Below are 13,041 nucleotides of genomic sequence, written 5' to 3'. Positions count from 1 at the left end.
TTACCTGAACTCAAATCTTTTAAGATTTACCAGAACTCTAATCTTTTTTGTAAGAGATAACTGAACTCAAATATTTTAAGATTTACTTGAAATCAAATCGTCAGTATCTTTTTAACAATGCTCAAAGAGGACTATAGAGCAGAGCTTTTTTAATCCGTTCCTTGAATATTTAAGTCTGTTATCCTTTAATAATGCACAATAAGCTATATGAAACTTTTAAGGTTTTTGAACTTTAAAAACTGCATTCTGTAAAAGTTTGCTTTGATTGAAACATTCAAAGATTAGAAAAATATATTAATTGAACCCTTGTTATTATCTGCAAGGTGGTTATGTTTAACCAACCTGTTCTGCTGGAGTTCACTAGTCTGCTATTCTCTATATTTTACTGATTTTGTGGGACAAGCAGTTTTCGGAGGAGATCCACAGGTTAATATTTTATATTATACAGGGTGTCCCACTTTACATGGCATTAACACTCAAGAAATTTAGTCACAAACTTTGTTTTTCTTATCCCTATTTCTTTGCAACCCACTGTTGTTGACCTAAGATATTTTGAACCAAGAATTCTGTTAGATCAAACAATCAAATTTTGAAATATCAAAAGTTTAAACCATCAGGTTACAAAAATAAAGGGCTTAGAAAATGTAACCTTATAGGGAGATATCGGCTATATAACATATTTGAATGCAGTATTGTAGAGATAACGAATTTGGTTTAATTAGCCTTTAAAATTAAAGGGAGTGATTTGCTAGACATGGTAGTTGAGCTGTAAGTGCAGTATTGTAGAGAAAAACTTTAGTATTCATTTGATACCCTGAAGATATTTTTACGCTGTACTTTTCTTCAATAAGAGAGTAAACCCGTAAAGTCGTTTGTGATATTTCACCAGTTGTTTTAGTCAAGAGAAGAAACGTGTTTTTACAAATCTTAATTAACATGGATAAAACATTTAACAATACTATTCTACAAACTAGTTGCATGTATACAGGTTGAGAAAATAATGAACTTCTGTCATTGGAAATAATTTATTAAAATTAATTTCAAATCTCGCAGGTTTATGTAAATTCTTTCAGTTAGGGTCGCATATGGGTGGTTTTCTTTATTTTAATTGTGAAGACGACATTTTGAAGAAATCTGCAAAAAAAATAGAAACAGCAATTGTAATAGTGATAATGAAATTATCGATTCTACGATTCTGCTATGGCTTTCATCGATAATTTCTTTTAAGAAATATGATTAGTTTACAAATTTATTTTTTTAGATGTTTTGTCCGGGTTATTAAATAATTTTTAAAAATGTTTCTTCTAAATGGCTGAAACAAATAATGAAATATTACATACGACTTAATTAAAAATTGTACACCGTAAAAAATGTCTCATTATGGTATCAAATGAATCCTAAAGTTTTTTTACAATACTGCACTTTCGGCTCAAATATGTTACACAGCCGGTCTCTCCCTTTAATGTCGTTATATAACTTCAAATAGTTTCAAGTCGTCATTGAATTCACGTCCTCGGGGATAATCCAGTATATTTTCGTGGTCGTACATGAGGTTTTTATTAACTGTAATTAAGTGTTTTTGGTGAAGACTTGGGGCGGGAAAGTTTGAGATTTTGAAGAGATTTTTTCTTGCCGACTTAGGACTTAATACACGTTGGAAAATAACTGCTGAAAATTCATCCGGGACAATAAAGCCTGGACAATAGAAACTCTTTATTGGCCCTGCTCAAAACTTTTCGGGACAATAAAATCGGTTAATATTTAAAGTCAATAATTTGTACTACAGACATAATAGTGTACTGTATTATTATGTCCTCATTGTACTTTAGGCACCTGAAGGTAGCGAGGAGAGGGATTTGTATGATAAAGGAGTTAGATTTGGATGCTGGGGGATGTCAATGTACTCCTTATCCTGTTCATTTTATTCCTTTGCTCTAGGCATCGACAGTATACCACTTGATATTTTTATATTGCAAATATTAAATGAAAATTGCAAAATATTATCTTTTGTTTAAAACTTCAAGAAACTTCATTTTTTTGTTCACAAAACTTTGATTTCTAGCATATCAAACAACTTAATTTTTCGATATGAACCAGTCAAATATAAAATATTACACCTTCAGCTTTTCACAATGTATAAATAAAAACATACAGGGTTACCCAAAAATTATGGGACTTAAGGACGACCTTTTCGTAAAATATGACTCAATCATCTGACAAAGATAGAAAAAAAACTGTAAAAATATATGCAGAAGTCCTAAAATGTAAAAAATAAAGATTCATAAATTTCGCAAATTGTCTCTTAAGTCTGATCCTTTGTTGCATCCCTGTATAAAAGGCAGGGGCGTATTCAGGAATTTGTCCAGGGGGGGGGCTTAAATTTTTTATCTTTCCAGGGGGGGGGGGGCTCAGCACCCCTTGGGGCCTGAAAACCCCCTGAAATCAATAGATGTCACTGGTCCAGGGGGGGGCTTAGCCCCCATAGCCCCCCCCTGAATACGCCCCTGATAAAAGGTATACTGCCTACAGACAAGTTGGTGAAGAAATTCCGAGCCAAACCGGTTTATATCGGTGGTCAGCTGGTCTATACAGTGGGCATGATCCTTATGGCGCTAACTAGATCCAAGTATGGAGCATTATTTAATCATACTTTTTTCATTAGATTTTATTTTTTTCTTTGAACTTCGTCAAAGCTGAGAATTTTTTAAGATCATTGAATTTTAATTTTTCTGAAAAGTGAATGTTGAAAAATAATCTATTTATTTTAGCCTATGATACCCCCGGGTACTCAAGCCAATCTGGTTCAGCCGTTTGGCCTGCTTTATTATATTGAAAATAATTCATTTAAGCATAAAGATTTAAGAGAGGTTTTGCTATACATCATTATTCATTCCCATCTTAAATAGATTGTTGAATGTCGAACCATTTCTAATAAGAGGAAAAACTCTTAAATTTCTAAGTTATTTTAGCTTTCAAAAGTTGCAAACATCTTCTGTGTTTTCCTCACAATAGTTAAAAAAGTTTAAGTAGACAATTTTTGATTTATTTAAAAAATCTAATCTAGACAAATTTGTTTTCAACTTCATGGGGTAGGGTGTAGGATAGTCAAACGGCGGGTCGGTGTTTAGAAAAAATCATTTTTTATTAATAAGGCTACAGGGCTAAAATTTATGTAATAACATGTGTTGCATGTTAATATTTATAAAAAGTAAAAATATTTATTTTTAACATTTTTCCGACGTACTTCTTGAACTTTATTTTAATCCTCCTTGGGACCCTACATGGTTCATAGTCCCCTATCTCAACTCTAAGGGCAAACTCATGGGTGGAGGGGTGCAAACATCCACCCTCCCCCCTCCTATCCATATTAGACAAAAATAGCCCAACCGTGATAGGGTTAAATTACCGTCAATTTTTAAGTAAAAAATGGAAGAACACATTTTCGATATTTTCAATATACCAAAACTAACAGTTTTCGGTGTTATTTGTTTGAACCATGTTCGCTCAACATGCTGTGTAAATCAAAGAGCTAATGAGGTCCCATGTTTTTATAACACCCTGAATCTGTACTAAAAAATATATCATTGTACTGTACATGTACTGTGTAGGTGGGGTGTACTGCTGTTCTCATGGTCTGCTGGTGTTATGTATTCAACACTATTTACAATGCCCTACCTTCTGGTAGCACACTATCACGAAACAGATGCTGTAAGTTTCAAAAGTCACCATAAGACTTTTATTTTAAAGAACCCGATTTAAGAACCCGATTTAAGAACCCGATTTACACAAAAAATGTGAATGCGATTTTGTCTCAAATGTTTACTGTTTTATGCTCAGAAGTACTGTTGGGGTTATTTTAACTTCTTTACACAAAAAGTATCTGAAACAGCCTATACAAATTACATAGATTCAGCCTGCTTATAAAAAGTCTCATCAATTATTAAGACAGGGCAGACTTTGAAGTGTCGCAACGCCTTGGGCTTTGATTTTACTGCTCTAACCTACTTATACTTTTCTGTAGCCCTTTACATGTTTATTTTAGCACTATAAAGCACTTGTTGTTAGCTTTGGTTTTTAGGAATAAATTGGCAAATTCTCATAGATTGTTGCTTGAGAGCTTGAGTCCTTTAAATCAGACTGAAATTAATGTGCTGAACAATGCTAAAAAATGAGATGTGTCGCAACTAGCAACTGGAACTATGGCATTTATGTTGCAACAGAAAATGCTTGGATGAAAATGGTGTTTTCTTAAAAAAAGTTCACTAATTGTGACTGAAACGTAATTATATGTCACTCTCTCAAGATATTTACTAAAAGCTTAGAATGCATGAGGCATCAATTATATTTTTTTTGAAAAATGGAATATTTTCAATTAGGGTTTCTTCGAAAATCATTTCTGCTTCACGGAACAATGAAGGGAATTGTACGAATTAAGCACTTCTCAGGGCTATGAAAACGACGATATCTTTCACATTCTTGATTAAATAAAGGTTTAAATGGTTCAGTATCAAGTCGGACATGTCTCTTTTTTATTAAATGGACACTGGACAGCAGTCTTTTACAGAACATTTACTTTTCTTATTTTACAACTTGTTTAATGAAACACTTCTTGACACTTTGTTACTTTCTGTATAAAACTTTTATAGAACTGTTATTATTTTAGATTTAGTTTTTTAAAATGTTGCAAGCAATAAACCTTTTTCTATTTTTAGAATAGATAATATTATATTTAAAACATATATTTTAGAACAAATTTTGCCTTTCCTAGATTTTTGTATTATTTGACATAAATTCTTTTCATTTCTTTCTATTCTACAGTTAGGTCCTAGACCGTCATCTTCTTTTCCGCTCGAGAGAAATTATAAAAATATAAAATGTATTATCTTAAATTTGATTATATATCTCATTTACCGTTTCTTATAAATTAACATTAATCAGGTAAGGCACTTCAAGAATAGGTGAATGTGAAAAAATCGTTCTTACATAAAAGTTTTAATAACGAGAGAAATTCCAGATTAAACCATGAAATATGTCAAACAGTATTCTGCTATCGACACTTTTATTTGAACCATTATGATTTAAAGGGAAAGATTGAAAATGCCACGATTAATTAAATTTCATCCTTTTAAATCTTCTGACAAAAAGTAATTTTTAAGAATATAATTTTTTATCTTTTATGACTATTACTATTAATATCATTATTAGCATCATTATTACTATTACTATTATTATTATTTATTATTAGTATCATTATTTTTTATTATTATTATCATTATTAGATCCAATGTGAGGACAGTTGGTTTTTGAGGCAGATTAGAGAACTCCTGTCTAGCATCAGAGATACACCAGAGGAACAGGTACACGATACTCTTCATCTTCATTTATATGTTTTTACTTCTGTTCATGTTCTTGTTCATGTTCATGAACATGAACACGGGTGATGCAGAGTATTATAAACGTGAACATGAACATAAAAAGTACTATAAACATGTACAAGAACATGATGAGTATCGTAAACATGTACATGAACATGATGAGTATCGTAAACATGTACATGAAAGAGTAGCATAACATGTACATGAAAGAGTAGCATAACATGTTTATTGTATTCTTCATGTTTATGTTCATGTTACCTGTCATCAACATGTCCTCAGCATATCATGCTTAGATTGTTTGCATTCTGTGAATGAATTAATAAAATAAATATTTAGAAAAGTAAGATTGCTGCTGGCCCGGACTCTCTATGGTCTGGACAGGTATTGTCATGCTATTATATACAGCAGATATAATTGCTGGAAAATAAATTGTTGGAAAAATGATGATACATTCATTTATAAAAAGTTTTTTTTTGGTATGCAACAAATACAAATGAAAATAATAATAAAAACAATTTGTTATTTTTTACAAAGAAATGTCATTTACTCTCAGACAAATCTATGGAAATTTAAACCCCCGAGGGATTTAATGATTTAATTAAGCCCCCGAGGGCGCAGCCCAAGGGTTTATCATTGAAGATAAAGATCTAAATGATATCGTTGCTGTTGGGCATGCGCCTCTTTTAATGAAAGATTTTTTGAAATTACGCTATTTCCTTGAATATGGATAGTCAACCAGAAGATATACAAATACAATGTATGCAAAGAAAAGATATCAGGATTAACATAAGAATAGTTATATATGTGTAGAACTAGAGAGGAAGAATGAAGAACGGAGGTTGTCCTCTGAATAGAATAAAAAGTTCTGGTTACGTCATAGATAATTTGTTTAGTTAGATAGTGCTTGGACTCCATACCAAAGATCATCCAGATGGGACAACATATGTCTCCGTTCAGTTTTAGAAATTAGTTTTAAGGCATTTTATCATGATAATTACAATTAATTTATACTGTATAAAGTCTACACGGAACGGACGGAGCTAATTTTTTGACAATAAGAAAAATATGTATCCGGAGTCCGAATAATTAATGAATTTGAGCCGCGTATTAAATCCGCCAAAAACCTGTATTTGAACCGCGTCTCAAATTTAAGCTAGGGCTCAAATTCTTTAAAGTCGGCCTCGGAATAGTTTCTGTTTCTAAAACGTATAATCTAAATTAGGGGATCTCAGAGGTCACAAAGTCGTGTCAGTAATGTTGCACAGATTTCACCTTCTCCTTCAGTATACTTGGCAGTGTTCTTGGAATTTTAAAAGATTATTGTTAAGGGTGATATATCTATGAAATGAAACTTTGCATTGTGAAGGGCGAGGTTTAGGGATGGATATTGTTTTTTTATCCTGTTTGGCATTATTTTATAGGTGCGAGGTATAGGGACGGATATTGTTATTGTATCCTGTATTGTATTGCATAGGTGCGAGGTATAAGGACGGATATTGCTATTTTATCCTGTTTTGTATTGAATTGCATAGGTGTGAGGTAAAAGGACGAATATTGTTATTGTATCCTGTATAGGTGCGAGGTATAGGGACGGATATTGCTATAGTATCTGTATTGTATTGTATTGTATAGGTCCGAGGTAAAAGGATGGATATTGTTATTGTATGTGCGAGGTATAAGGACGGATATTGATATTGTATCCTGTATAGGGACGATTATTGCTATTGTATCTGTATTGTATTGTATAGGTGCGAGGTAAAAGGGCGGATATTGTTATTGTATCCTGTATAGGTGCAAGGTATAAGGACGGATATTGTTATTGAATCTTGTATAGGTGCGAGGTATAGGGACGGATATTGCTATTGTATCTTGTATGGTATTCCTCGCCCAGTTCGTTCTCTCTCTTCTAATGGGGACCATTGTTGCAAAAACAGGTATGACAATGAGATAAAAACAGGTATGACTATGAGATAAAACCAGGTAGAAGACAATAACGAAATAAATGAAACAGTATGACGTGAAAAAGGGATTGTGAGATGTGACAACAAACCGAAATTTCATCTTAATGATACATAATTACACAAAGATGTTAGGCCTATAAAGATCTGTGCATCTTCCGACAGATGGAAAGACAGACAACAGCACATCATTTAAATCTGTATTTGTTAGGATCTACTGTTGCTGTTGTTGTGTCAGCATCTGTGCTTAGCTTCTGTGGCGCGATATCCGCTAACTTTATCACCTACATGGACCTGTAAAGCATGTGTAATGTGTATCCGATACGGTAAACCGGAACCACATGTATCCTGTGTTTTAAATCGGAACCACATGTATCCTGTCTATTAAACCGGAACTACATGTATCCTGTCTATTAAACCGGAACCACATGTATCCGGTTTCAAGCATGACTATTTAATGAGCTCTCCGTTGCCAATGCTTATTCTCGAAGGATGGTGTAATATCGTTAATATCCTTTCTCTTAAGGAACATATCTTAAAAAAAACATAAAGGGTTTTAGACAAAAAAGTTGTTAAAGTTAATATTTATTCTCGTATTTATAAACGAATTTTTCCGCCGTTTGCATTTTAAGGCGTTGATGTATTTGTAGTTTTAAGAGTTGTATCTCGGACCCTCAGATCTCTGTATTCTGTATCCTCCACTGAGTAGTGTTGTCATGTATCAAGAATCAAGAAGGACGGGCGCAGGATACGGAGTGAAGAGGACTTGAGAGCCCAGCTGTATTTAAAATATTATTAATGTTCTAAATATTTAATATGAATGTATGTATATGTTTTGAAAGGATTGATCACTTTAAACAATTGTATCATTTTATGTAAATAAAGCTTTAAAACGCAATCATTATAGCTATGTATAAATTTGGATTGTTAGTCTATCTGTTTACATCACATTGTCGTCAAAACGGTTCAACCGATCGGCCCCAATTTTTTTTGTAGTAACACACACAATTTAAACTAAAAATTCAAAACAATCGGGGGTTCCAAGAAATATTACTTTAATACAACATGCTAGAAAAATCCCTGACAATTAATTTGTTCGAAATACCGAAAATATCAAGACTTTGATTATTTGGTTTAAAATTACGAACATTTTGTTCAAAATTATGAACATTTTGTTCAAAATTATGAACATTTTGTTCAAAATTATGAACATTTTGTTCAAAATTATGAACATTTTTTTCAAAATTATGAACATTTTGTTTAAAACTAAACATTTTGTTCAAAATTATGAATGTTATGAACATTTGATTAACATTTTGAAGAGAATGTTGACCTTCAGATAAATTTAAGATCCAGAGAAAAGTCTAAGAAATCCGACAGATGTGCAGAAGCAATGGAACAGTGATTAGGAGGGGGGGGGGGGGGTCTACGCAAATGCAAATGCCTGCGTGCATGCACGACCCTAAAAATACAACCCGGTCTCAAAAGTTAATGTAAAATTTGCATGACATGTGTAATGTGTATTGTGTATCGCCATAATTTCGCTTATTTTTTGACGCATTCGCTTTAGTTGATATTTCTCAACATTTTTTTATTTTTTATGATCTGAGAGTTACTTTTGAAAACATTTATGCCTGTCTCGGGGACTTTTGATAATGAACACGTCATTTTCTATTTTCCAGGAATGTTCAAAAATCCAGCGCCAGCCGTGAAAACAAGTTGTATAAGCGAAATAATAATTTTAAAGAAAAATCAAAAATATTATGAAATATCAAATTTATACGAATGCGTAGAAAAAAATGCGTCAAAAGATTTGTTTGGCATTAATTTTTTCACGATCTGAGTTGAGTATTGTAACTTTCTGTATTTGTACAACTGGACTGTATGCCCAAACCTGAGAAAACTAGCTTAATCCGGGTTACAATTAGAAATTCAAAACATTTTTATTCTTAGCTCTTTAATAAGAGGAGTTTTGATTGAAAACATAAAATCTGTTCTATTCACAATTTTACCCTTTAAACCGTTATTTGTTTTTATCTTACTCACAACACAAAATTAGACACAAATTGAAAATGTCCGAATTTCCCAGTTTTCTGATAGATAAACGAAGATATCCATCTCAATTCTCTACTCCGGTTTAACAAGCTTCATTGCACGCTGGATTATGCCACTCTTGAAATGGAAAGGCACTTGACATTACACTTCTTTGAATAAATTTGAATCCTATTTTACTTCTTACCCAGCATATTGTTTTTCTTTATCAGATTAACCTGAGCACAGCAGCTGATCCCTTTCATTCTTATATCTGTATATATTTATATATATATATATATAGATTAGATTAGATTATTTATATAATTAGATTGAGAACATGAGAACCTTTCCTTTATTTCATACACTTAACACTATACAAAAATCCTAGTATATCATGTTGTAAAAAGTTGAGGTAATATAGATCATGTTGTAAAAACTTTAGGTATAGATTATGTTGTAAAAATTTTAGGTATAGATCATGTTGTAAATATGCTAGCTATAGATCATGTTGTAAAATGTTTAGGTATAGATTATGTTGTAAAAATTTTAGGTATAGATTCTGATTATTTTGTAAAAACTTTAGGTATAGATTATGTTATAAAAAGTATAGGTATAGATTATGTTGTAAAAAGTTTAGTTATAGATCATGTTGTAAAAAGTTTAGGTATAGATTATGTTGTAAAAATTAAAGACCATGGGCTAAACAAATAAATACTGATAATGCAACCCAGAACAGTTTCAAGAATATATTAAGAGATTAGTTTTAAATATTAAGACACTGTTAAGATCATATATTGGTTTCCCATGAAATATTTTTAAACAATGTGAATTTTGTTGACATATTGGTTAAACAGGGTTAAGTCATATAAAGGTTGGAATCTTATTTAAAATTCGGTGATGGCGATGGACTAAACCTCTGTAGAGAATCAAAAGTAGATGTTAGTTCCACAATTATTGAATATATATTTCGGTCTAGGTTGACTCTCGTCGACAGTTCTTGAGATTGTTTCTGTCATGAAGATTAAAAACAAACTGGAATCGTATTCAAAAATAAGATTATCTTATTAGCAAAATGTAAATTAAATAATAAGGCAAAAATTCTTTTACTACTATTTTCCATATTATCTATGCTGTTACATTATGTTTAAAAAGTTATTTACTGTGTTCTAAGAAGGAGGGAACCCCCTTACGCCATGAGCCTCCACAATGCAGACACAAGCCTCCTAGATTTTCTATGAAGACCGAGCCTTCGTCATGCAATAAAGAGCCTCCGCTATGCAGTAAACGAGCCTCTGCTATGCAGCACAGCTTCCTTATAACTCTTGGTTTTTACTAAATAGATTATCAAGTACAATAGGTGGCAACCGAGAAATGGACCAATTATACACAACGTCACAAGTTTCAAATATAGCAAGGGAAACGAAATTTTCTCATTTTTGTTGACATGTTTTCTAAGATTAAATAAAAGTGTAAAAACAGAAAATAAACAACCCGTAAAATTGCACTTATTTTACTGTAAGATAAGCATTTTATTCTAAAATTATCATTATTACTAGTAATTTTGTCGGACACAAAAACTGAATTGACACTTATGACGTCAGAATACAGCTGTCCTGAGAGTGTACAAATTCTACGTTGCCATCTATTGTACTAAAATCTATTAGGTTTTTGCATGTACTATAAACATTTTTTTCCTTTTTTCAACATAGTGGCACAAGAATTGTACTTAAGATTAATGTTATTTATTGATTGTCATGATTTGTATCTTAAATATATTGACTCATAAAGTGGTTTATAAGATTTATGTTTTACAATAAAACAATTGTTACGCAGTAAGGAGGCTATTTCTAAATTCATTTCTGAATTAAACTTAGTTATTTTGTTTTAATCTTTAAATTTAACCATTACCTTTTTGGGATTTTTTTTAAAATTAAGATTAATGTCAAATATTTGATTATCTTAATTTGATAAAAGTTTCAAAAAAATTAACGCTTAAAACAAAGATAATAAATTATCAGGATTTTTTCTCTAAAGTTTTCCTTTTCTCGTAAAATATATTTCAAGTTTTTTAAACTGCTTTACTTGTCAAAATTAGTTACATATTTATAATACTAGAAATTCTAGGCGCTTCGCGCCCTTCTTTCTAGCCTTAGAGGGCGCTTCGCGCCCATCTTCTAAATTAGTTATGAACATGTTCTCTTTGTGTACATCGTAAAACAAAACAAAAATAATTCGCGGATTTTTACAAAAAATTTCGCGGATTTTCAAAATTTTTAAAAATTTAATGACGATCGAATTTTGATAGAGACAAATATTTGAAATTTTGATTTTTCATAACCTTTCCTTGGGGTCCGTAGATGTCCCACAAAAAATTTGGGCCCGATCGGTTCAGCCGTTTTGACGTTTATTGGATACAAACAGACAAGCCAAATTTATAGATAGATTAATTAATACTTCTGATCTTTGATAAACTTTTTATGTCACATTTTGAAAAAAATACAAAAAAATCTTTACTAAATGTAAAACTAAGAGTTTTAAGAAACTATTCTGTACAGCAAAGGCGACTGTTTTACTGTGTAGCGGAGGCGTTTACTGTAAAGCGGAGGCTCTTACTGCCTAGCAAATCTGAGAGGCTAGTGTCTGCATAGCGGAGGCTCATGCCGTCTGTGGTTACTTTCCTCGTTCTGGGGGTTAAAATAGAATCACAAACTTTAATCAAAGATATTAAGTTGTCTGAGTTAAATATACAATCAAGAAAATTTGCAAAAAATAAAAACAAATACACTTTTATGCAAAACTGCAATCATCATTCACAGGAGAAATTTCAATTATATCTTTGTTTTTGTATAGTGTTTAATTTGTTATTATGTTTTCTGCAGAAAAATATATGATTTGATTTAATAATATTTAGAAAAACAAATTGGACGCTTAATCCAATCACAACAAGTACACAGTACACAGTACACAGTACAAAGTACACGGTACACGGTACATGGTACACGATATACAGTATACAGTACATAGTACACAGTATACAGTACACAGTACACAGTATACAGTATACAGTACACAGTATACCGTACACAGTATACAGTACACAGTATATAGTACACAGTACACAGTACACAGTACACAGTACACACACAGTTCATAATATCAACTGTACTGTAACACTAATATATTGGCACCAAGGTTATAATGCAAGGAAAGTTAATTGCAGTTGCGTATACTCTGCGTACTTATTGAAACCAGATCTTTCTGGGCGGAATTTGTAAACAAGAATAGATGCATCAGTGTTCTTTAAGTATCCGCGGAGGTTAAAAGCATTAAATTTTGATAATTTTGATAATTCACATAACAGTTTCCTATGACCCTTGCTTACATGGTTTGAAAAATATTCAACATTTTCGACCAATTTTGGTGTCAATAAGGTCTTAAGATAGATGTCTTATAGGTATAGTTCTCAGGTTTCATCCTATCCCCCTTCCATTTTTCCTTTACAGTCCCTTTAAGATTGTTTTTTTACGTGGATGGAAAAGACACATATATTATTTACTGGAGACAGAATAGATGAGGCTTGGAGACGTAGCGAGAGGCGCTGAGACGGTTATGTGGGGAATGGAGGTCATTCTGTGTATCAGAAGACTTGTGGTCAGCTGGTCTATACAGTGGGC

At 32.1% G+C, this 13,041-nt stretch overlaps 2 protein-coding genes across 4 annotated transcripts in view; one reads left to right on the top strand and one right to left on the bottom strand.

The window, feature by feature from the left end:
* Positions 1–8,231, top strand: part of LOC111697900 (proton-associated sugar transporter A) — a 24,719-nt gene extending 16,488 nt beyond the window's left edge. Inside the window, exons 19-26 of one of the 3 annotated variants that reach the window (XM_023468037.1) lie at positions 324–426; positions 1,830–1,938; positions 2,530–2,626; positions 3,609–3,708; positions 5,280–5,357; positions 5,712–5,756; positions 7,210–7,309; positions 7,545–8,231. In XM_023468037.1, the coding sequence (XP_023323805.1) occupies positions 324–426; positions 1,830–1,938; positions 2,530–2,626; positions 3,609–3,708; positions 5,280–5,357; positions 5,712–5,756; positions 7,210–7,309; positions 7,545–7,633 (721 nt within the window). In that variant the 3' untranslated portion in view covers positions 7,634–8,231. Of the gene's footprint in view, positions 1–323; positions 427–1,829; positions 1,939–2,529; positions 2,627–3,608; positions 3,709–5,279; positions 5,358–5,711; positions 5,757–6,796; positions 6,878–6,950; positions 7,136–7,209; positions 7,310–7,544 lie in introns of those variants that run through there. The other 2 variants (XM_023468039.1, XM_023468038.1) reach the window with 2 other exon arrangements.
* LOC111697901 (uncharacterized) overlaps positions 8,025–13,041 on the bottom strand; it is a 15,245-nt gene continuing 10,228 nt past the window's right edge. The window contains exon 6 of the mRNA XM_023468042.1: positions 8,025–8,111. The gene's annotated coding sequence lies outside the window, so the exon portion shown is untranslated. The remainder of the gene's footprint in view (positions 8,112–13,041) is intronic.

Source organism: Eurytemora carolleeae, unplaced genomic scaffold, assembly GCF_000591075.1.
Source record: "Eurytemora carolleeae unplaced genomic scaffold, Eaff_2.0 scaffold288, whole genome shotgun sequence".
NCBI classification, from domain to species: Eukaryota; Metazoa; Arthropoda; class Copepoda; order Calanoida; family Temoridae; genus Eurytemora; species Eurytemora carolleeae.
Note: the sequence above shows the minus strand (reverse complement) of the source record. Positions and strands in the feature narration are given on the sequence as shown.